The sequence below is a fragment of the Bemisia tabaci genome, chromosome 1 (assembly GCF_918797505.1).
Source record: "Bemisia tabaci chromosome 1, PGI_BMITA_v3".
Taxonomy (NCBI): domain Eukaryota; kingdom Metazoa; phylum Arthropoda; class Insecta; order Hemiptera; family Aleyrodidae; genus Bemisia; species Bemisia tabaci.
In genome coordinates, this window is record NC_092793.1 from 14,733,275 (window position 1) to 14,757,808 (window position 24,534).

General features: G+C 36.8%; 1 protein-coding gene across 3 annotated transcripts; it reads left to right on the forward strand.

Moving 5' to 3' along the window:
• The first annotated feature begins 1,038 nt into the window (after positions 1–1,038).
• On the forward strand, positions 1,039–23,694 carry LOC109030915 (uncharacterized). 3 transcript variants are annotated; one of them, XM_019042139.2, is made up of 8 exons: positions 1,039–1,478; positions 2,349–2,482; positions 4,303–4,436; positions 10,527–10,868; positions 11,770–11,916; positions 14,121–16,146; positions 17,948–18,187; positions 18,623–23,694. In XM_019042139.2, the coding sequence occupies exons 6-8, from the start codon at positions 14,121–14,123 to the stop codon at positions 18,853–18,855; spliced, it is 2,499 nt and encodes an 832-aa protein (XP_018897684.2). In that variant the 5' UTR covers positions 1,039–1,478; positions 2,349–2,482; positions 4,303–4,436; positions 10,527–10,868; positions 11,770–11,916; the 3' UTR covers positions 18,856–23,694. The 3 variants fall into 3 exon arrangements, with proteins under 3 accessions (XP_018897684.2, XP_018897682.2, XP_018897683.2); XM_019042137.2 differs by having other exon boundaries at positions 10,527–10,583; XM_019042138.2 differs by lacking the exon at positions 11,770–11,916 and having other exon boundaries at positions 10,527–10,583.
• Positions 23,695–24,534: the final 840 nt, after the last annotated feature.

The window sequence follows — 24,534 nt, forward strand, 5'->3', positions numbered from 1 at the left end:
AGAGTGACCGTCTAAATGCAAAATCCACTTATGACAGATCTCAGAAACTTTGCATCACCGCAAGGAGACATTAACAGAATATCTATACACCAAATTATTTACGCAACTAGGTGAATTTCTTTGGTAAATTATTGCGCTTAAGAGAAAGTCCTGACTGTAGAAAACAAGAAATAATACCTGTACCGATAGCATAACTGTGTATATGCACTACAGTGGTCACTTATAAAGAACAGACACGAACAAACACTTATGACAAACATTGAACAAGAGAGCAGAACTGGATTAAGTAACTGTAGTCTCTGATTTAATTCTACACTGCGAATTTGAAGAGCCATAAGACTCACATCAGATGTGTAAGTAATCACTTGGTTTGGGCCAAAGAAACCTCGAACTACATGAGATCATATCGATAAAGCTTAAGAGGTCAAAAGGCTATAATACTAAATAAATCGTGAACTTCTAACTCTTGAATGAATTCAGGACCACTTACTTAAGATAAAAAAACTGCAAAACATTTGATTTGAGGCGAAAGTGAAAAGAGAATGGTTAAAAAAAAGGGAAAGAAGAAAGTCTGGGTTTGGACATTGGACTTGTAAAACTGATTTTCAGAATGCACCTTAAAATGAGCCGATAGGCCGTGGCTCCAGGTTGTAAAATACGATGAATATTATTGCCAAATGCTTGGTTGAAGTCGAAAATGGATTTAAATTAATTAAAATTAAGAGATTTCGAATTGTTTGGATCATTTGTGTTATCAATCTGCGTTTGTTTACACGACCCACATACGGCAGGGGCACGCAGAGGATCGATAATGGAAATCGTTCAAAAGAGAGATAATATTCTCCGCGCGCAGAAAAATCGATAAATCGAAAAAGTGGCGCGCGGAATTATTTTCTGGTGTAGCGCCGGAAAAAACAGTCGGCGAGCAGGAATCGATGTATCGAAAATTCTGCGCGCGGAACAGATTTCGGAGCGCCGCGCCGGCGGCGAGCAGGAATCGATACATCGAAAATTCCGCGCGCGGAACAGATTTGTATGGCAGCACTTCCGTAAACCTCTCCCTTTAAAATCGGAAATACGACGTCCCTCAAAAAAATGATAGGGAAAATTTCGGTTTGCACTATGAAAAAACACTGCACGTGTGCGTCAACATCCAATCAGAGTGACGGAACTCTAGATTTTTTCTGTGTGTATACGCGACCCGTCCATTTCATTGGTTGACGTCTGTCCACCCACAGAAGAATTTATAGGTTAGAACTTAGAGGAGAGTACGTACTTAAAAATTTTCAACGGTAACTTGGAGCACTCTCGGGTATTTAATATATTGTGTTAAGTTTGTTGAGTAATTGGACTTGGAAGCCTGAAAGCCTGAAGGATGGGATTTTACCGCCAAATTATTCATCTTCGTGATCCTCGTCTTGCTGTAGCCGCTGCCTGCACTTTACGTCGCCGTCGCCTCTTCCTCTACATACTTTAAGGTAAGAACCATGTCTATCATCTAACTACAACTCAACTACATTCGCTGACTGTAAAACAAACTCAGACATGGACAAGGTCCTTCTGGTCCCCTCAGAAAGATGTGTGTCCGGGAAAAGAACCCATCCATATTCCATGCAACATTCGTCCCTTCGGAATGCCCAATCTCCATTTCTAAAGAAAGTTCCCGTTTCACATCTAACTGTGTTTTGAGACTCGAAGGACCCAAATCTGAATTTGACAAGGTGGGTTAGAATTCAGTCATCATATGTTGAGGAGTGTCAATCTCTTATAAGCTCTGAATAACCAACGCGCCACACTTCACAGATTATTACATTCTGTCAAGAGCTCATCATTGATGAGTGGTGCCGTACAGTACTTAGACCAAACCTCCTCTGCTAACTAACCCACAATTGAAAGTTGCAGCGACAATTTCCTTTTTGTCACTGAATCGCTGATTAATTGTTTCCACCTGAGAGGGACTCATGATGCCTTGACCCTGCTGTAAGGAAGCTCAATTTGCATGATACTTGAGTGAAACGTTAAATTTTTGCGGCAATAAGTTCAACTTAAAGGTTACGTTTCCTAACATGCTGCTAATCATGAACCAACGAGAATTGGGCCTGTTAATTTTGTCCTAAGAACAATCTCACACCGGTCCATGTGCATATCAAAAGATCACCATATACGGAGCACCAGCTACCCTGTGGAGTACATGAGATCCGACGTAGGTAGCCTAAAGACTATAATTACACAACCCAGCCGTAAAAGTCTATTTCCAAGTCAAAATTCTTTTATAATTTAGTGACCCATTATACCATGTCCGTCTATCAGAATAAGGAACCCTAATTACTCTTCACATTAATTCCTAGGTTTTTACTGAGTGTCAGAAGCCACCAGCGTTTCAAGTGTAGTCCAGTCATCATCCTTTTCATACCACTGTAGTTTTGGGAAGCATGCCGAGCAGGAGTGGATAGTTCAGTTTGCGCACATGGGCCTAACATAGGTACGTAAAAGCTGAACTGTAAAGTTACGTTTCCCAACTTGATGTCGTATCATAAATCAACAAGATTTGGGCCCTTGACTTTGGTCCCAACATACAATAACCCCATTCCATGTGGGTATCAAAAGAGCACAATGTAAGGAGCACTAGCTACCCTGTCTAGACATATGGGATTAATCCAAAAATAATTGTGTGATTTCGATGTCGATTCAATCGATTAATGATAAATCGATATTATTTGACTGATTAATTATCCATGTTGAATTAATTGACAATTGGAAGCTCTTTTTGATGGATTTTCATGTTCATCCTTAAAAAATTCAATATTGGATAACTTTTGAATGGGAGAATGAATCTATTTCCTCTGCTAAATGATCCATTTAAGAAAAGTAAACTCATTATTTCAGAGAGATTTAGCCATTAAAAAAATTAGGTTCATTTGCATTTCTTTAAATTGTTGCAGCGTTCAAATTGAAATCCTAGGGTACCGTATGCTTCTGAGTTTTGAATGAGAAACAATTACTGAGACAAATCAGAGCAAATTCATTAAAAGAATTCATTATGGAAAAATTTAAAACTTCTAGAAGAAAATAGAAACTGAAAATAATTATTTCAAATACTCAAGCTGTGGTACGATTCCCAAAGTACAAAATCATGTATCTCCATTGCGGCGTCTCAAACATCCTGTCACACTTCATTTTTTCTTTCGAAAACTAGTCAACTTAATTTCTCGAAAACTTTCTTGTTTTACTCCTCTACTAGTAGAATATTCTGTATAATTCAAGTTAAAACAGATCACTTAATTCTCTTTGAATAAATAAAATAAGGGCAGACATTTTAGAACACCGCAATGGAGATACCTGGTTTAGCACTACAGCAATCGAATTGAACTCTTTTCGCTACAAAATTTTCAGATTAAGTAAGTATACTTCAGAATTTTTCATAACAGTCGTAAATCATAGCTACTGAATGAGACGAATTAACATTAAAATAATTACAAAAAATTCAGGGCGTTCAACATACTTTTCAAAAATGAAAACCCTGATAATTCTTCAATTCCTTGACCAAAATGCAGTTTATTCCCTAATCATTAGCAATTTTTAAAGAGGAAATTCCATGCTAGTCCCATATTTTTGTTGTCAAAAAGTAAAATAAAAACTCGCATCACACAATTTGCATTTTTTGCAGTAAAAATATGGGATTTAGCGGTCAAAGCAAAATTTTCGATTATATTGATTAAATCGATTATTTGGACCAATTATCGATTAATTTTGAAATGATTATACAATTCTCGTTTTTTTTTATTATTGAAATGATCTCACATGTCTACCCTGCTGATCACATGAGATCTGACGTGAGAAGTAAAATGTAAACAAAAATGCTAGCCATCTTTTTGTAAGTATGAGCGATTATTTTTCAACCTTAATTGTTTTTGTGGCTGAATCGCCAATTGAGTCGTTCATAAGTATTTATTTACATTTTCATTGATTCCCACTTGCTTTTAATCCTTAGAACTTGATTTCACAGTTCTATCTTTGCAAACTCTTATGCAGAAATTTTAATTTTTCTCCGCAAAAAATCAAATTTTGTTCAGGATTTGGAAAATTTATGAAATAAAGATTCATCAGTAAAAAATCAGGAAAAATCATGATTTCCCAAAATGAAAAAAAATAAACACCCTGTAGACACAATACTTGCACAAGTCACCCTGTAAAAGTGTATTCCCAAGTCAAGATTCGTTCATAATTTAGTGACCCATTAAGTATATCATGTCCGTCTTCAGAATTAAAGTAACCTTAATTACTCTTCTCATTAATTCCTAGGTTTTTACTGAGTCCCAGAAGCCACCAGCGTTTCAAGTGTAGTCTAATCATCATCCTTTTCATACTACTGTAGTTTTGGGAAGCATGCCGAGCAGGAGTGGATAGTTCAGTTTAACAACCTGGTCCTAACAAAGGTATATTTTTTTTTTTTATTTATTTATTCTTTTGCTTTTTGCACATTTGGCTTCACAAAAACGTCATTCTAAATAAAGGTACTGATAGGTATAAACATATTTACATACAAATCCTCTTAAATTCATTCATTGACATTCAAAAATTCATTGATTGAGTACGGGCATTTTGCAATCAAATGCCTTGTGGCCAGCTTACCGAATGTTGGACTATATATGCTTTCCTGTATAATATTTGGCAATTTATCAAAGAATTTCCATGCCTTTGTTAGGTATGTGTCGTTCTTTGATAAACTGCTAAATTGGTGATATCTTGTGCCATACCCATGTGTCTCTGCCTTATCTCCCTTCAGCCTTTTAGCCAGTAATTTTAAGTGACTCATAATTATTTTGGCCGGTAATGTCAATATCTCATTTTTTATGAAGTGTTCTCGGCATGATGTATCTTGCTTCAGTTTCAGAATGGTTCTGATTGATTTTTTTTGGAGAATAAAGATTTTCTCTATCTGTTTATTACTCGCGCATGACCAAGTATTGATACAGTAATTTATATGAGACTCGACTAGTGCGTGATAGGCTAGTAGAAGAAGTTTTTTATCGCAGAATTTACTTAACATCCTCAGGACAAAAATTGACGAAGCTATTTTAGATCTTATTTTGTCACAATGCATTTCAAAGTTTAATTTATTATCAAGGTTGAGTCCAAGATATTTTAGTGCGTTTACTTCTTCTAATTGCCTTTCATCCACGAATATATTGAAGTTCCAATTACATTTAATTCTAGTATGTATCAGCATAAATACTGTCTTTTCTTCATTAAAATTCAGGAAGTTAATTTTGCACCATTGAAGTAAGTAATTCATGAGTACATAGGTGTCTTTTTCGAGATTCTCTAGACATTGACTGCAGACAACCATTAGGATGTCATCAGCGAATAGTAGGATTAAGAGTAATGATTTTAGAGCTTCCAATGTAATCTTCCTTTTAAAATATGTAGCTATATCATTAACAAATAAAATAAATAGAATTGCAGCAATCACAGATCCCTGTGGAACACCACCCAGTACTAACAACTTCTTTGATTTGAATTTCTTATTACCAACTTGGATTTCAACGTACTGAGTCCTCCCCACCAAGTAGCTTTCTAGCCATTTAAAAAATTTCTCACTGAATCCTTTTCGTTTTAGTTTATACATTAGCAGATCAAATCGAACTGTGTCAAATGCTTTTTTAAGGTCAACCGCAACTATGACTGAATATTTGTGTTTCTTTCTATCAGTGAGTAATACGAGGTCTGTTAGATTAGAAACCGGATTTTGGTCATAACTAGCTTACTGTGCGTTCGAATTCAGTTTTCTTAGACTTTTCTGATAGCTGACAACATACTAAAGAATGCTACGTTCACAGATTTTGTTTATTTTGATCAGTGTTTATTCTGTGTCATCTTGAATACGAGGAAGTCAGGTGCGTTTTGCGATTTTCATCATACGATCACTGACAGAGCAAAGATTTAACATTACATTTTGTTTCAAGCTCGGTATACCTTGTACCGAAACTTTTGGTATGCTAAGTAATGTTTACCAAGATCATTATATGAGTTTTTCTCACTATTTTGAGTGGGTTAAACGATTTAAAACTGGTCAGGAGTTCGTTGAAGTTGAGGAGCATGGGAATCGACCATCAACGGCAACTAACATTTGTCACGTGGAAGAAGTGCGGGCAAAAGTCTCGAAAATGGTCGTTTCGAGCTTGCTGAACAGTGTAATATTTCTGAAGGCTCTGTACATACAATTTTGATAGAATATGTAGACATGCATAGAGTTTCAGAGTACACTTGCCCCTTGATTGTTGTCCGTTGAACAAAATCCAACCAAATGTTAATTTACCTGTAGCTGCTTGAACGTTCTAACAATGATCCTACATTTTTGAATAGGATAATTTTCGGTGATAATACTTGAGGGTACGGCTAAGATACGGAGACGAAACTCCAATCATCCTTGTGGATTGAAAAATTTAGTGCAAGACCGAAAAAAGAGAGACAAGTTCGGTCAAATATAAAAATCGCAAAACACCCATGAGGTTGCCGTACTTGAAGCCACATACCAACGAGGCTAATTAAGATTTTTCAAATCTGTGAACGCAGCGTTCTTAAGTATATTTCCAGCTATCAGGAAAGATCAAAAAAACTTAATTTGGACGCACAATAGGCTAGTTATGACCAAAATCCGGTTTCTAATCTAACAGACCTCGTACATCATGACATTTCTGTATTGCTGCCTCTGTGTTGAGTGATTCACGAAAGCCGTACTGGTGCTCATAGAGAATTTTATGCTTTCTTAAAAATCGAGAAATTTGCTTCACCACTATTTTTTCATACACCTTCGATAAGGGGGACACTAAGGACAGGGGTCTGTAATTGCTCAAGATTTCATTGGCGCCTTGTTTAAATAGAGGTGACACTTTGCTAATTTTTAGCGATTCTGGAAACGAACATTCTGAGAAGGATTTATTTATGAGAAGATTCAAGGGTGGAGTAAGTGCTGATTTGAACATTTTTACCGTCATGTTACTCAATCCATCGTGGCTTTGGGATTTTTTGTTTTTAAGGCTGTTTATTGCCTCTTCCACTTGGTATTCATCGGTTTTGTTCAGTTCAAATATTTCATTGACACTCATTATATTATCAAAGTCTTTATGTTCAATTTGTGAAGTATAGGATTTTCCCATAACTGAGGTAAAATACTCATTAAATTTATTTGCTATGTTAACAGGATCTTCAAAAATCTCGCCCTTGTATTCTATTTTATTTATGCTTTTTCTACTATTTTTTTCTTTTCTTTCTTCATTTATGACGGACCACGATGTCTGCCATGTTTTCAGATTTATTTAATCTGTCCGTTACCTGACTAGCTTTTTCCCTTAAAATTTTTTCTTTATACCTCCTTTTCATGTCTTTTTGCTCGTTTTTATATTGTTTATAAACTTCCTTATCAAATTCAGGAGATTTTTTTAATTGTTTCATCTTATTACTTATCTCTGCTATTTTATGATAATGAATTCTTCTTTCTTTTCTACTTATGACATTTTTCCTATTTTTGATCGCTTTAAATTTCTCAGGGAAGTATAGATTGTGTTGGTGTGAGATAGAAGTAAAGAATTCTTCGGCATTTTTACCAAGGTCGGAATTGTAGGTGTCGATAATAAAATTGGCGAACGAACTTTTAGCAAGCGGATCGTTATGATTTCTCATAAAAAAACCGTTCTCAGGAGACGTTTTTACAAAGTTTTCAGTACATATGTTGGATTCAATAGCAAGGTGGTCTGATAGGGCGTTTTCTAGGACTTTAGACTGAACAAGTTTGTATGGCACATTCGTGAATACATTATCTATTTTACTAGCGGTTGTTTCCGTGATTCTGGTGTATTCTGAAACTGTATACTTACAGCCATTCTCTTTCATGATATTCAAGTAATCCCTAACATGTTTATCGTTACATCCGGAGTCTAGGTTTATGTTAAAATCTCCAGCGATAATTAGTTGTTCTTTCAGACTTACATTATCAAGCATTTTATTTAACCTGTCTAGGAAATCATTTACATTAGAGCTTGGTGATCTGTAGATGGCAATCACTCTAATCTTTTAATCATATAAAAACTTCTCATCACTGTATTGTCCATTTTTCGCTTTTTCGCAATTTTTTTTCGTGGAAGTGGACGTACAATATTGGATTTTTCGTGCAACTCATTATTTTCTATATTTTTGTCTGTAAGGTTTACGGTAATGCTGCCATACTGCCGTGCAACGCAAGAACGCCGTAACTCCAAAATTCGAAAAAATTGAGTTAGATATGAAAATGGGGTAATTGAGGTACGGGAAATTTAATGTTGAGGTCAAAATTCTGATATCACCGTTAGTTTCCGAAATAAAGAGCCCGCGCTTGCCGTACATCCACCGAACTGGCTACCTCGACACAGCAAGAACGCCGCAACCGCCGCGTACACAGCAAGAACGCGGCTCATCCAGCGGCGCTGCATGGGTGAGCCGCGTTCTCACTGTGTACGCGGCGGTTGCGACGTTCTAGCTTGGGAGCGATCGGTGTTTTCCGCCAGTTAGCACGATTTTACCTAGCTGCGCTCGCCGCTTCTTCACCCGTCCCGTCCACCGGTCTGTGTTTTCGGCAAATGTGTGTGCCCGCGTTACCGTTCTACGTATTTTAGGTGTGATTCTCTGTGTTTTATTCAATGTTTTCACGAGAACATTTAGTGTTAAATTTAAAATGCCGAAAAGAACTAAAAAAATCTTGTCATTGAATTGTCAAGAATGTGAAATTTGAATTGAAATTTTGAACGGAACACACAGAAATATTTGAACAGAACACATTTTAAATTTTTAACTTTTTCTTCAGTTCTTCGTATTTAAATTCTAATTGTTCTCACGGAAAATATTGAATCGAAATGCTGATAACTCTCTTGAATTAACCATAAAAATAACATTCTACTCGGATCCCTTGGTGATATCTGTGATTCAGTATACCCTTTACTGAATTATTTATAAATAGTTTTGCGTAAAATATTTATAGATAGAAAGAACAATTAAATAATAAATTCCTGATTAGAATCTCTCTTTGGCGGTTTAGTCCTTCTATGGAATCATTGGGCTGATCATTGATTGCATCTTCAAATTATATATTACCTACATTTTATAAAATTCACGATTTGCTTAATCGACAATTGGACCACATTTTTGCTAAAGAAAGCTATTTATAGCTCATTTTAGAAGAAAACTAAGTGCCATTTGTTTACCTATGCAGATATTTTTTTATGGATGAGCAGAAATAGTAGTTCTTTATTGGGAAATGTGGTCCAATTCCTTATTCCATCGAAGCGATCTGGAAAATCTAATCAATCCCTTCAGTGAATTGAGAATTTGCAAGGGTCTGAAATTTGATAAATTTCGTGTTTAAGTGGAATCTACTGAGTGAACTGAACATGGAGAGGTACCCTTCATTCACAAATTGAGCAATTATTAGAGGAGATAAGACAAAATAACCGATTCTGCTAAAATATATGTGTTTAAATGGGAAATGCCACCAGATGACGTCACTAGGCGGTGCATTTTCTCACTTTTAAATCTATTTTGACACTATTTCTCATATCAGAAAAAAATTATAAAAAACACTGTGAAATCAGCTCCTTAAGCACTTTCAGATGAAGCAATAAAAAATTTGCGTGCAAATTCTGCATTCAGATTATTTTAAAAGAAGGTCAGGAAATATTGGACATTATATTTTTATGAAAGGGTGGGTAGGAATTTCAACAAACTCTGGCAATCTGGGACATTACTTTTAAGAAGGGGTATGAAGGAATTAGGCAACTATGAGCAAAATAAGGGTTGGGGTATGAATTGAATGCAAGTGAAAGTTAATCATGTGCTTGATGCTCCTGGATTTGGAGAGATTGGAGCATTATTGAGAGCAATAGTCGCCTTTCGCACAATGTTTTTATGTAGTTAGACACACAAGTGTGTGAAGAAGCGAAATGACAGAAAAAAACTTCAAAAATGTCAAAAGGGATTAAAGGAGAGGATGAAAACTTTGAGAGTCATTTTCTCGGTTCGCGCGGCAGTGGAGTTACGGCGTTCTTGCGTTGCATGGCAGCATAGTTAATCACACCTCATTACTTTAAAAACATCTTTAGACATGAGTGAAAGAGATTAATTTAACACACATGTACACACATCAAAACTTCCTTATCGTATGTCCGAACAAAAGTTCAGTATTGTTTCAATCACCTCAATCATGCCATTGATTCTACGTATTTAAGCCTTTTGAGTCGTGCTCAATCAGAGCCAATGACTGACATCAGACCCTTCACACAAAAACGATCACTAACTATATGTATGAGCAGTGCTGGTACTTATCAAAGTGCAAATACTTGAATTTGCAAATCATATCCCAGTTGGTGTTTTCTTCAAATTTCTTGTTCGTATTGATTTGCTCCTATCGTAATATGTCTATTAAAATCATTTGCTCCTCTCATTTGCTGACATGCTTCCAACATTATTACTTAACCTTGTTTCTGTCTTTATTACAGCTTTGCCTCCTATCACTCTGTCCTGGTTTCTCTCCAATTCGCCCAGACATTTGATAAGTAAGTACCAAACTGAACGACTATCAAGTATCTAATCACCTTACTAGATTTCAAGGTCTGTCCTTTCGCAGCACCACTGCTAATACTGAATTGAAACTATTCAGGATAGAATAAAGAGTGATTTTCCTCTGCCCAAATGACCCCAACGACATCCAAATGTGGAATATGTTATCATTTCCTTACACCTTGCAGATTCCACACAAAAAGTAATTGGACTGGAAAATTATCCTTCTCTCCACGCCTGATATGCGCTACACAAGCTAACTGTCATCTGTAGCTGATCCTGTAAGTTAAAGCAACCATTTTCCCTCTCTGTAATTCTTAATACTTCGTTGTTGCGAGAAAATATGGTAAACCTTAGGAGCCCCTTAATACACCTGAAAGCTGGGAGAAATTTTCAGAAATTAAAGTTATTTATTGATCTGTCTTCGAAAAATACTGAAAGATTTCCTTCAAATTTCCACCTGCTCATCCTTCCTCTGCGCTTGATTATTTTGTCAGTCCAGACACGTGATTTTAGTCTTTGGGAGTCTGTTTGCCATCTGTTGCCTCCGGTTATCCACCAGATACTTTTCAAATGCATAGAAGTTTTATAGATTTGTTTTACTTTAATTAAATTATCACATTTAAGCTTTAGCAAACTCATAATCTTGTGTCGGGACTTTCTTGAAGGACAAAGTATTAAGCATTCTACAATTAAATACATCATAATAAGGAAATTAGTTTCAAACTCTCAATATAAATTTGATTATTTGTTTCCGATTTACAAAACTTTTCATGCCTGTTACTTTTCAACAGTTTGTCCTAAAAACTTGAACGTATTAATGCGAAAAGGAACTATATCCAAGAGGAAAGATGGGGTATGCTCTTTGTTAGCTGCATAAGAAACAATATAAAAGTGGATATAGTTCCTTTTGACAAAGTGGAAAAGCCGAATTTTACATTAAATCAAAAGAAACTGAGCGCTAACTCATGAGCCAAGGGGATTGGACTCCGTGATAAGAATGCATGGGAATTATTGCTACTTTGCCGCTGCTGACGTCACTGTTGCAGCAACAATTCCTATGCATTCTTATCGCCCGAGCAAAAACGAGCACACTCCATCTTTCCTCTTGAATATAGTTCCTTTTCGCCTAAATACGTCCACTTCATCTTTGTCTCAAATTTATTTTCTCCTTTTTTGCAGACATCTCTGTCAATCTCGTGCCATATGATCCATGCTCCTAGAGAAAAAACAAAGGTGATCGGGAGTTAACTTTCGAAGCCGTCTTGCTCGTCAATCTGACACGTTACTTTACTTGGTACAGCTGTGATTGCAAATATATCGGAAACGGTGGGTCTATAGAAAAAATTTTAAAACAAAAAAATTGCTTAAAATTTGATTTTCTATTGAGTACTCGGAAAAATTTGACTCCCTGCAACACCCCTGCCGATTTTTGTCTGAAGCTTATGACATCGGTTGTTGCAAATCCTTAACTTGTAATCATGTCCTGTTTTTTCTCTATGCTCCATGCTATCACACGTTTTCAGCTGCAAAATTCCACTGTAATAACAGGGTGTCTGCAGGTCTGGAAAACCGGGAAAAATCAGGGAATTTGATCACTGTCTGGAAAACCGGGAAAAGTCAGGGAATTCGATCGAAAACTGGTGAAAGTCAGGGAATTTTCGCAATTCGAACATTTCGCGGCTATTTTTGCTCGTCACTGCCGAATTGGCCGAGTAGCGCGCTCGTGTGGCTGATAAGGTAAACTGCTCTGTTCAACCAGTTTGCAACACGGCCGCTAGGTTCACTAATGTGTGTTCGCTAACTTTAAAGATCGAATCGATCTGCCCTATTTAATTTATGTACTTAATTCATGCCAAATGGCAAGATAGACTAAATAGATTTGAATAAAGTTAACTTGCTAACAGCAGAAAATTACAGTAAATAATGATAGGAAACTAAGTTTTGAGCAGATGGTTAATCAATTTTTTCAATAAGTTAGGAAATTTAATGAAAGTGCTAGAATTTTAGTTTTTCTTTAACTAAGTAAAGAAATATTTAATGTCAACTGCATTTTGCGTGAAATTTTTCTGGTTCTTAAATCATCATATTCACAACTGGTGCATCCACCTTGTAGAAATATTATTGGTGGATTATATTCTAACGAGCCAACGCTTGTTGAGTATAAGACAAATTCAATACCAACAATAGGTTCTGGAATCCACTGAATTAATTGACCTTAAAAAAAAAAAAAAAAAAAAAAAAAAAAAAAAAAAAAACCCCGAATCAAGGAAATTTATCGAAAATCGAGAAGAGACTCATATTTCCTCTTGATTATAGCAAAATCTACCTGAGTTAGGCACATTTACAACTCTTGTTTTATATTTTAAGAAAAAGAGACTTGTTTTTTCAGGACACTAAGTAATATGACAATATATGAAACCACCAGGGTGAACTATAGTTTGAATTTTCAAAAGTATACGAGGCAATATGTCACAAAGAGAGCGTAATAGAGCTTAAAAATTAAATTTTGAAGGTGAATTTTAGTCTGAGTTTACCATTTTGAAATTAGCTTTATTTTGAGTATTTAGGATCTCGTTCCTTTCAAAAGTATTACTCAACTCCTTCCAACGCCATGGTAATTCAGAATATGACTTTACGGGGTCATTCCTAAGGATAGTTTTTTTTTATATTTTCTAACTAGTTCATCGTATGGCTAAACCCAAAAAGTCAGGGAATTTTGTCATTTTTTGTCATGGAAAACCTGGAATTGTCAGGGAATTTCATTTTGAAAATCTTGTAGACACCCTGAATAACCTCGTCGAAGGAAACCCATTTTCGGATTCAAAATTTAATTACAAATATATATCATGTTTAAAATAATCTACTTAATATCAGTTTTAACTTCAATTGTTCAAATTTAATCGCATGATTTTATTTCCCTCAGTGCCCTTCAAATTTTTCGTCTCCAGCATTTCTTCGAAGTCTATTTCCCAAGACTTTTGGAAGAAAGTTCACTGAATCCTTATATCGTATCCCAGAAAAAATTCGCAGGAATAGAAAACCACCTCTACACTAGGTGCTGCAAGAATTATAAAATTTTGCAAGAAATTGCTGAAAATCAGATTTTTGGTCCCTATTTAAAAACTTTCCAAGGTGCATTTATCAGAGGTCAATTTAAATTTAATTTCCAATTCCAATTCAGTATCAATAGATCACCTCATTACCAACAATAAATTTGCTCCTTATGAGAAGAAAATTCGAATTTATAAAAACTCTTTGAAGCACCAGGATGACAAACCGCAGTCTGAAAATATAAGGGCGTGCTGACTTTGAGACAAAGATGGAGTTTTGAGGACAAACTGTTGAAAAATAACAGCCATGTTTAGTTTTGTAAAATGAAAATACATGATAAAATTTTGGTTGGTATTAAGGTTATTTTGTTGCAGTTATGGTTTTTTTACTGGATTTTAAAGAAAGGAAATATCTTTTGTTCCTTCATTATTTTCATTTTTGGTTTTTTTTTTAATTTTACTTATTTATTTTTTGCGCAGATGGCTGACCTGCAGGCATACTTGCAGGAATGTTTGGCCACTTATTTTGCCAGACAAGCAGTCCAACCTGCCCCATCAACAAGTTCAACCTCTCCACAGGCGGTAATCGGCACTGATAATGGAACAGGGCTTTTGCCACCTCCCGCAGCCGCTGGATCGTCTCCAGTTGCTTCTCCGGCTTCGATATCAAATACACAGCAAACACCCCTCTCTCTACAATATCCCGCAGTCACAGTTTCTTCAAGGACTCCTGTGCTTTCTAGTACCTCAGCGACACCACAGCCTCAGTCGCTTCTATCAGGGGTGGTTTCATCACAGGCTCCATTTCTTTCAAGCTGTTCGTCAACACCTCAGTCTCAGTCACTTCCTCCTTGCACAGTTTCTTCTCAGACACGGATGCTTTCTAGTGCCTCAGCAACACCACAGCCTCAGTCGCTTCTATCAGGGGTGGTTTCGTCACAGGCTCCATTTCTCTCAAGCTGCTCGTCAACACCTCAGTCTCAGTCACTTCCTCCTTGCACAGTTTCTTGTCAGATGCCGGTGCTTTCTAATCTCTCATCTACGCTTCTATCTCAGTCACTTCTTCCAGGTAGAGCGTTTTCACCAACTCCAGTCCTTTCTTATGCCTCAACTCCTTCGAGCTCCCAATCTCAGTCATTTTTTTCAGAACCTCTGAGAATAACAAATATACTTACACCTCAGCTGACACCAACGACCAGTTCAACTCTACCAGCTTCTACTCCAGTTTTCTCGAGGCAGAACTTTGGCCGCAAGAGAAAGCAAAGTGTGCCCAGACCAGAACTACACCCGACATTCCATAGACGGGCAATTTTGCTTCCCCTCCCAAACCTGGAGCGTATAACGAAATGTGCCATTAATTTCCTTTTCAAAATTAAATTCGGGTATAAGTCAACCGAGTGGCGGAAAGAATGGGACGAAACTCAGGTTCTGTCTCATGTGGAGAGTTTATTCCCAATGCTGCAACACCGAAGATTCTTGTTTCAGGATAAAGGGGTGCAAGGAGAAATCATTCCGTTGAATGTCGCTCCAGATAAGCGTTTAGATGGAAGGGAATTATTCCGCATCACCTCCACATGTGTATATATTGCACCGGAAGCTGATTTACTCTCTAATGAGTTGAAGCAGCAGTTCTTGGAAATTAACAACAAGAAAGAAGTGGAAAAAGCAAGGAAGGATGCTCGTAAAAAAAAACGACTCGAATCTGACAATGATGATGACGATCTGGATGACCCTTCCTGTTCCACATATGTCATTGTTAATGATCATCATAACCAGATGGGTAATGAGGCTGGCCCTTCGAATGCTGTGTTCGAAATGAATCCCAATCATGTGGCACCTGACGAGATTTTTGAAGCCGAAGATGGTGTTTTTCACTTAATAAGTGGTGACACTATTTCTAAGCGATCCTTTGAGTCAACGGACTCACTATTAATGTTTTTTAGTGAAAAAACTGCTAAGATTCCTTTGACGCTGCACTTGGAGCGGAAGAATCTTTTTGATCAAACCATCGCATTTTTCAAAAGTGGAGAGTTGAAATGGAATTGCAAATTATTGATAAAATTCAATGAGGAAGGCGGTTTTGATGTAGGAGGTGTCACTCGTGAATTCCTTGATGAATTAATGCACGAAATTAGAGGTAACAATAATTTATTCGAGGGAGAAATTCACCGAAGCTTGAAATATTCTCAGAAGCTATTGTCAAGCAGAGTTTATTACTATGTAGGTCAAATCATAGTCCTTTCTTTATTAAACGGAGGACCTGGTCCACACTGCTTTTCGCCTGTGTTGTACAAGTTACTCACTTCAGATGTTGTTCAAGATTCTTTAATCAAGGAAAACGTGCCGAATCCGCATTTTGTGCTTGCCATCAAGTATGCTGAGGCCGCCCAAAGTCTAATTCAATTGAATCAAGTAATAGCTGAACATACACTGTTTGAATTGGCTGGCATCGAACAGCAACTCGATGGAGTCACCTTAGAAGATGCCAAAATTAGTGTTGTTAAAGGTATGTTCCTTCATCTACATCATAATTTTTACAAAATTCATTTAAATTCTCTCACTCAGTGAATGGACCACTAGACAAGGTACGAATTTCAGCATTCTTATTCATGTTTCAAGACTAAAATTTCACGTAGAACACGATGCGCACAACGTAAATTACCGAAATCAACTCCTTACGAAGATATGTAATTATTCTTGATGGGTGAATTCAAACCACCCGCTCATGAAAACTCAATGCTCTACGTGATTCATATCGCGCGCTATACGTTATCATGACAGTATCTGCAATTTAAAAATCTGGCAGCCTCAATTTTGACGCTTTGGCTCAGCTATAGCAAATTGCTCATAGTTTGAACAACACATGGTGGGGAATGAACATTGCTCGATTGAGAAGCTTGCTGAAACCGTTGTAGTGCGCGATTTGACTCAAGTAGAGCTTTGAGTTTCTTGTGAGCGGGCAGTTCGAATTCCTCGTAACCAATGTGAAATAAAAACGTTGAAATCTTCCTTAGGAGTTAGTTTCAGTAATATTCCTTGCGCTAATCGTGTTGTACGTGAAACTCTGGTTAAGAAACATGCATCAGATTGCTTAAATTCGTACCTTGTCTAGTGGTCCATTGTAACTGTAACTGAATAATTTTATTTAAACATTATAAGAGAAAACTTGTATGCCTTCAATTTGATAAATTGATCTATTTTTACGATTTTGAAAAATAGGTTACCTAAAAATTTGAGAGTTTATCAAGAGTGTATTACATTCCTGACCATTAAAAATCGCACCTTAAAATACAACAACTAACTCTACTAACATGAAAGTAGAAGACTGATTCAGTGCAACTTCAACCGGTACATTTTGATTTCAAGGGGTTATAGAGCTTTGCACCAACGATCATTATGTCGAAAACCCAAAATCTGTTCCTAATGTCTCAGATAATTGGACACCGTTCCCAAGCAGGGAAAATTCAGAATTTGCAAGTTTAGAGAAGTTATTTTTGAACTCTCTACATTCTTGTTGTTAAGTTTTATTTTGATAACTCCTTAAATCTTGGAAGTCAAATTCGGCTAATTCCAGGAAATTCAGCCTTACTTATTGTTTCATTCATGTGACTGGAGCCACTCTTCTAGAAAATGTACATAGAAATTAACATCTACAAGCGATGTTGCAAAACTTTGCAGTGCAGATATTATTTTGCCTCATTTTATAACAGTCAGCAAATATGTTATGTTTTGCTTTCAATGAGTGCATATTGTTTTTTTTGGACCTATTCATCCTACAGAGATAAAGACATTCCACATCACTAAGTGTTGTTCAGTGATGATTCAAATTTTAAAATTTACCCACAGGGCTTTCATCTTGACATTCAGTCGTCTATATCTCATATGTGCCTGTTTATAGTTAGAAGCATTTTGCATGTACTGAACGTAGCTTTTTAAACGTTAGTTGTGACAATCTAGTCTGAGATTGAAGGAGTGTGCCTCTTTAAGATACATGTTTCATGATTTAATCTTAAATCATAAATCCTCAAACATTTGGTAGCAGTGTCTGCACTTTACACGCATATCACTATTGTTCTCAAAATTTTCCGTCTCAGAATGTATCCAATGTAAAATAACACTACATGGTTAATATCTCTCGTAATGTTTTCAATTCAGTTAACAGGCAACCGTTCTTCTAAGCCTCATTTTCTGCTTTTGTTAACACGTCTTTTATAAGTTTATGAATATGCTTTTCTCTTTGGAGTTGTTGAAGCTTCCTGTAGTTAAGTTCCTCACACTATTCTCATTTATTTTGTTTCACTTTCCAGAAGCAGTCGAGTACGTGCTGAAAGAGCGTGTGGAAAAACCACTAACCCAACTTAAAGAAGGGCTGAGCCCTATTCTGGATTTGCTAGAGGAGAATAAGGCGTTAATGGAACCCGTTTTTGTAGCGGGGAAATTGCCCCTGACTGCAGAACGGTTATACCGTTTGTTTAACCCTGAAGCTGCAACAGATGAAGAGGAAAACGTTTCCAGGCATTGGCGCAGATTTTTAACTGATTGCGAACGTAAGTGATCGGCTTTTTTCACCAATGTCAGGGGATCAACACTATTACAAGACTTTTTTTTAAGAACTATTCTTCCTGCTTTATTTAATTTTAGTTTAAATACTCAATGTTCACAGTTTATGAGGATTTTCGAGTCAAAGGTGATAATAGAATAGAATAGTTAAATACATAAAAAAAAAAAAAAAAAAAAAAAACACACACATTGAAAAGGAATGGCAAACATGAAACTTGAAACCGAAAATAAAAAAAATAAATTCAAATAAAGATATAGACTCACTTGTTTTTACGGTGCTCTGATGAAGGTGGTTTGCTATTTTTGCCTGAGAAGCAGGACTGGATTGCTGTATATAGATTCATTTTCATTACTCTTAAACTGAACTGCAAATGGTGTAAATATACAAAGATTCTATTCACAAGAATGTGTATTAATTTCAGGTGGAGAATCTGTCGTCTCCCTGGCTGCTGTTTGCAAGTTTGCTTGCGGACTCAGGGAACTGCCACCTGGAGGCTTATATCCAGCACCTTTCTGCCGTATAACGAATAGCCTTCTACCTGAAGCCTCTACATGTAACAACGAAATATCCATTCCCGACATAGTAACCTATTCTCAATTTAAAGAGAGTCTAGAATTAGGAGTTAAAGGTTCAGAAGGGCTGATCTCCGATTAACTCTGATCGAACAAAATTGTGCCGATGAGCCTGTTGCAAACTTCAGCTGTAGCCTTGAAAGTAGTTTAATCCTGTACCAAATTTCTAGAATTTCTAAAAATTTAAGCGAAGATCCTGTAGCCCCAAACTGCTCTGCTTTTGGGAGGGCCATGAAAAGAAACCACTGATTTATAAGCAAACGTTGCAACGTCTATTGCAACATTGGAAAATTCACTGCGCGGTGAATGTGTTGAACCAGCAAGGCATATAGAACCGAAGTGGCTACTCCCACTGGGAGTGAAGGGTAGGGGTGGGTAAACACCACTGTTTCATATACTAACGTTGCCATGTCCATTGCAATAGACGTGGCAACGTTGGTAAATGAAACAGTAGTGTTTGCCAACCCTCCCCCTCCTTTTCCCACCCCTCACCCCTCCTTTTCCCACCCCTCACCCCTCCTTATCCCATTCCCTCCTCTCCTATCCCCCCCTCTCCTCTCCTATCCCCTTCCCTTCTCTCCTATCCCCTTCCCTCCTCTCCTATCCCCTCCTCTACCATCCCCATCCCTCCCCCTTCCCTACCCTCCCCTCTCAGTAGGAGTAGCTACTTTGGTTCTATATCCCTTGCTGGTTCGAGACATGCACTCCACAGTAAATCTCGGATGCAAGTTGTGGCACCTGACGAGATTTTTGAAGCCGAAGATGGTGTTTTTCACTTAATAAGTGGTGACACTATTTCTAAGCGATCCTTTGAGTCAACGGACTCACTATTAATGTTTTTTAGTGAAAAAACTGCTAAGATTCCTTTGACGCTGCACTTGGAGCGGAAGAATCTTTTTGATCAAACCATCGCATTTTTCAAAAGTGGAGAGTTGAAATGGAATTGCAAATTATTGATAAAATTCAATGAGGAAGGCGGTTTTGATGTAGGAGGTGTCACTCGTGAATTCCTTGATGAATTAATGCACGAAATTAGAGGTAACAATAATTTATTCGAGGGAGAAATTCACCGAAGCTTGAAATATTCTCAGAAGCTATTGTCAAGCAGAGTTTATTACTATGTAGGTCAAATCATAGTCCTTTCTTTGTTAAACTTGGTGTTTTTCACTTAATAAGTGGTGACACTATTTCTAAGCGATCCTTTGAGTCAACGGACTCACTATTAATGTTTTTTAGTGAAAAAACTGCTAAGATTCCTTTGACGCTGCACTTGGAGCGGAAGAATCTTTTTGATCAAACCATCGCATTTTTCAAAAGTGGAGAGTTGAAATGGAATTGCAAATTATTGATAAAATTCAATGAGGAAGGCGGTTTTGATGTAGGAGGTGTCACTCGTGAATTCCTTGATGAATTAATGCACGAAATTAGAGGTAACAATAGTTTATTCGAGGGAGAAATTCACCGAAGCTTGAAATATTCTCAGAAGCTATTGTCAAGCAGAGTTTATTACTATGTAGGTCAAATCATAGTCCTTTCTTTATTAAACGGAGGACCTGGTCCACACTGCTTTTCGCCTGTGTTGTACAAGTTACTCACTTCAGATGTTGTTCAAGATTCTTTAATCAAGGAAAACGTGCCGAATCCGCATTTTGTGCTTGCCATCAACGTTGGTTAATGGAACAGTAGTGTTTGCCAACCCTCCCCCTCCTTTTCCCACTCCTCACCCCTCCTTATCCCATTCCCTCCTCTCCTATCCCCCCCTCTCCTCTCCTATCCCCTTCCCTTCTCTCCTATCCCCTTCCCTCCTCTCCTATCCCCTCCTCTACCATCCCCATCCCTCCCCCTTCCCTACCCTCCCCTCTCAGTAGGAGTAGCTACTTTGGTTCTATATCCCTTGCTGGTTCGAGACATGCACTCCACAGTAAATCTCGGATGCAAGTTGCAATAGACGTGGCAATGTTGGGTTATACAACAGTGGTGTCTTTTTTTTCACGGCCTTCCCAAAAAAAAGATGCATTGTATCATAATGCCCGTTTTTGCCCTCTATGGAAAGGTCTCCATTTTCACATTTGGTGAAAATTTAAAAAAAAATTCTGGTCTGAGTGAGTGGGAGTCCTTTAAAACTTTTAAAATGTACATGAGGTGACAACCAGTGATTCTGCAATTCCGTTCTTTTTGTTATTGCCTATTCTTTACTTTTGAATGCGTAAGGATCTTTCTCTTAAGTACGCATTCATGAAGGTACCTTAGTTTACCTTACTTACTTATTAGCATGATGGGGCAGTCGCTAGTGGCTACCATTCAACTGACTTATCTCTCCTGTCTTCTCCTCATCATTGTTCATTTAATTTTTCCAGGTCTCGTAATTCACTATGACTTTCCTCTTATACCTACACCACCTAATATTAATTTATTTCTGATGTTTTCTGTATTAACTCAGTAGATTTAATATTCTCAATGTCAATTGTGTGCTCTTTGTGCCTTTTGCATTTTTTTTCTTTTCTTTTTTTGTTGGTCACTGTACTTGTAAGAAAAAGTTGAAGCCATAGAGGCTCAAAGTAACTTTGCAATTTTAAACGTGTATTTCTTGAAATAGCAGGAACCGTATTTAGCAGTCCCTTCCAGTCTCCCCTACTTTCATTTTCACTTATTATTTACCGTAAAAGGATGCTGCTCTAAGAACTAAAGAGTGGATATTTTGAGATGAAAAGTGTGTGAAATGTATCCATTTAGATTTTTAGCTGAATTATTATCGTTTGGAGTAATGTTATTTATTCCTCTCATTTTCATTAATATTATTTTTTTTAAAACTTATATTCCTAATACTCTTTATTATACTCTTTGTTCTTCATTAAACCACTTGTTGACTTTTACAGATAGTTGCTCCGTTAGCTACGCTGACGTGCTTAGAATATATTGTATGTTCTAATTGTGTATACAATTCTCCACAAGTCTTAATTTTGATTTGCTATTTTAAATTGTTTTCAGAAAAAGAAGGGTCGTACAGTTTAGTAGCTCTTTTCCTTCTTACTTCAGATTGTAGTAGGTACTAGAGTTTCTGTTCTGGAGACACCCTGATACTAATGGCTTCTTTCTTGTAATTCAAGCACAACATTGTTTTGCTGAAGAGTAAAGTCATGAAGGTCAGCACTGTATTGGTTCAAATTCCCAGTAGTTTTCTTCAAGTTTGGCGTTTTTTTTCCCACTTTATTCTTGAACCTTAAAACTAGTGCTCAGTAACTCTATATTTCCTTGGAGAAATTACGCTCGCTAGATTTTTCTAGAATTTTTAAAGCACTTTTGGAACCTGCTCTCTCCACTTTATAGGTTAAAGGTTCTTGGCTCCAAAAAATTATGGTTGCAGGGTGTGAATATATTTTCTAAGAAAAAGATTGAAAATTTAGGTAAGCTTTGTATTTCAGCCTACTAAAACCTTAAGAGGTAACTGGACAGTAATTCTAAAGATCAAGAACTTAGTGTCCAAATAATTCACAGAAATTCTTTCTTTGAATCTCTTTATTGAACACTGTTTAAAATCTGTATTGTTATTAACATTTTGATCAGCTTTTGTTCATTTTCTTATGCCTTTTCAAAATTTGAGAAGTGTGAGGTGTAAGTAGCTAGCTTTAATTTTTTGTTTTGCTTTCCATAAGAAAGCGCCCATTAGAGTTAGTTTATTATTTCCCAATGTGACTTTTCTTTCATTGTAAATGTTATTAACTATTAGTTTTCCAAGACTAGAGATAGCGCATAGTCTTCTTGCTGTTTACCTCTTCTACTTACATTGAAGACTGATTTTTTAATATTTCTCAGGAATTGCATTTTAACGCAAGAAAGTTTTGCATTAGCTCGAAGCGTATTGTAAACATTTGTGTATTTCTTGATCTCACCCTCGGGTATTTTGTTCCTTTTTTAATTTTCCAATGGCTCATAGGAATTAGCTCTTTCCTTTTTACTCTCCTTTTACAGGGTGATCGATTTTCTTTGTTTGTGAAAGATTTGGTACAGAGGCATTAGTCGATGAAATAGGTAGACTCTGGTCGTCAATGAAATCCTACAAATCTGCCTTTCTAAAACGAGTACCTGGAAAGCACCAGTTACAGTGCAAGAGTCCCATTTTGCACCGATGTCACTGCCTTATTTTTTTATTAGTATGCTTACTGACCAGCTTAAATGTTGTCCCTGTCGGAAGATAGGTATTTCTAACCAAGTATCATACTCACCAATATTACTGGATATATGTTAACTTGCAAGATCCTCCATACTTTGATGTAGCAGTTAATCTCTCTTCGCGTTTCATGTTCATGTTCGTTGTTCAGTTATTTTGAAATCAAAGACGAATTTTTGGTAATCAAAGATATTTTAAAATAAATATCTTTTCCCATAATTTTTAAATTCATCTTGCTGATTGGACATTCTACATACAACACATGCCGCTTTGACTCTGATCTACATCCAAAATGTTTTCAGTTTATTAATGTATAATCGTCCTATTGTCTTTATGTCTTTACCGGGATCATTTTTTGAACGAACATTTGTTAAAACCTAAAAATAACCAGAATATTTACTCTATTGTCATCATATATCAATTTGCGCATAGCATGCAGCACATGATTTCCAACTATTAGTTTCATACACTCAGTTGCAGTCCGCTCTCAATATTTTTATAATTATAATTTTCTCCATTTATGTTCTGTACTTCTCTAAGCAGATTTTAAGAGGATTGGCACCACCTCTTGTTTTATTTTTTTTTTTCTAAGAGTTAATTCAGATACTGTGATGAAATATTTTGTTCTTTTTTTGTGAAAGTCATTTTTGATTTGTAAAATATTTTATCAGAGTACCTATTGTGTACATCGTAAATATGTTCGGTGCTAACATTTTTATAATAAATAAGGCAGTTGCCGTTTTCGTTTCTTTACTTTGTTGTGCAATTTAGATATCATTTTCTTTTAGTTCCAAATTCTGATGCCACAAAGTGGCTTGTACAGCGCTGACTTTAAAAATCATTTAAAAATTTAAGAACGCAAATTCTGCCAAAGCAAAACCCTGAAAGCTTCTAAACGTTCTTTTCGACTCTCAATAAGCTTCAAACGGTTTAAAAGTAAGAAATCTGAATGATTCATCAATAAAAAGTAGCCTTCTCATCAGAAAAGCATTGATTCCCAGCTTTCTGACTTTCGCGCCAGCAATACTGACGTTATGCGCAGAAGACTCTCATTTTAGTTCTGGGAATGACTGACCCATATGAGTACGTAGATCTTGGGCAACTGAGTCACTGTTCGCTGCTCTGGCAGAGGAAATGATGAACTGGCGCGCACGCGGGAGAGCTTTAAGGAATTCAAATGTGCGGCGCGGGACACAGTCCCCGCCGGAAAACCAGGATCCACTTATTTTTCTGGAAACTGGAGATTTCGGGAGCGTCTCGCACCTTTATTCCAGGTGGCGGTAGCCACCCAGGCTCAATCCTTAAACACCCCCCCCCCCCCCAAAGTTTAAGAAGAGGGTAGCCTGTGTCTCACGGTAAACATGGGGTCATAAATGTGACATAATCAGGCTGTTCTCATTGCCTCTTGAGCTCTTGAAAGCCAACGAGAAGCTTCGCCTTGTCAGATTGACCGCCTTATATTGATCGTGATACATCCAAGTAGCACAGTGCAAGAAATTTGATTTTTCTACCATTGCATTGCAATATTTTTACGTCATTTATTCGATTTATGCCGATTTTAAACTATCCAAAAAATGAGCTCCATGCGTTAGA

Bases quoted from the DNA above. Each gene is read 5' to 3' on its own strand.
- LOC109030915 (XM_019042139.2), top strand. From the start codon at position 14,121: ATGGCTGACCTGCAGGCATACTTGCAGGAATGTTTGGCCACTTATTTT. The intron at 16,147-17,947 runs GTATGTTCCTTC...TTCACTTTCCAG, and splicing joins CAAAATTAGTGTTGTTAAAG to AAGCAGTCGAGTACGTGCTG. The intron at 18,188-18,622 runs GTAAGTGATCGG...TATTAATTTCAG, and splicing joins ATTTTTAACTGATTGCGAAC to GTGGAGAATCTGTCGTCTCC.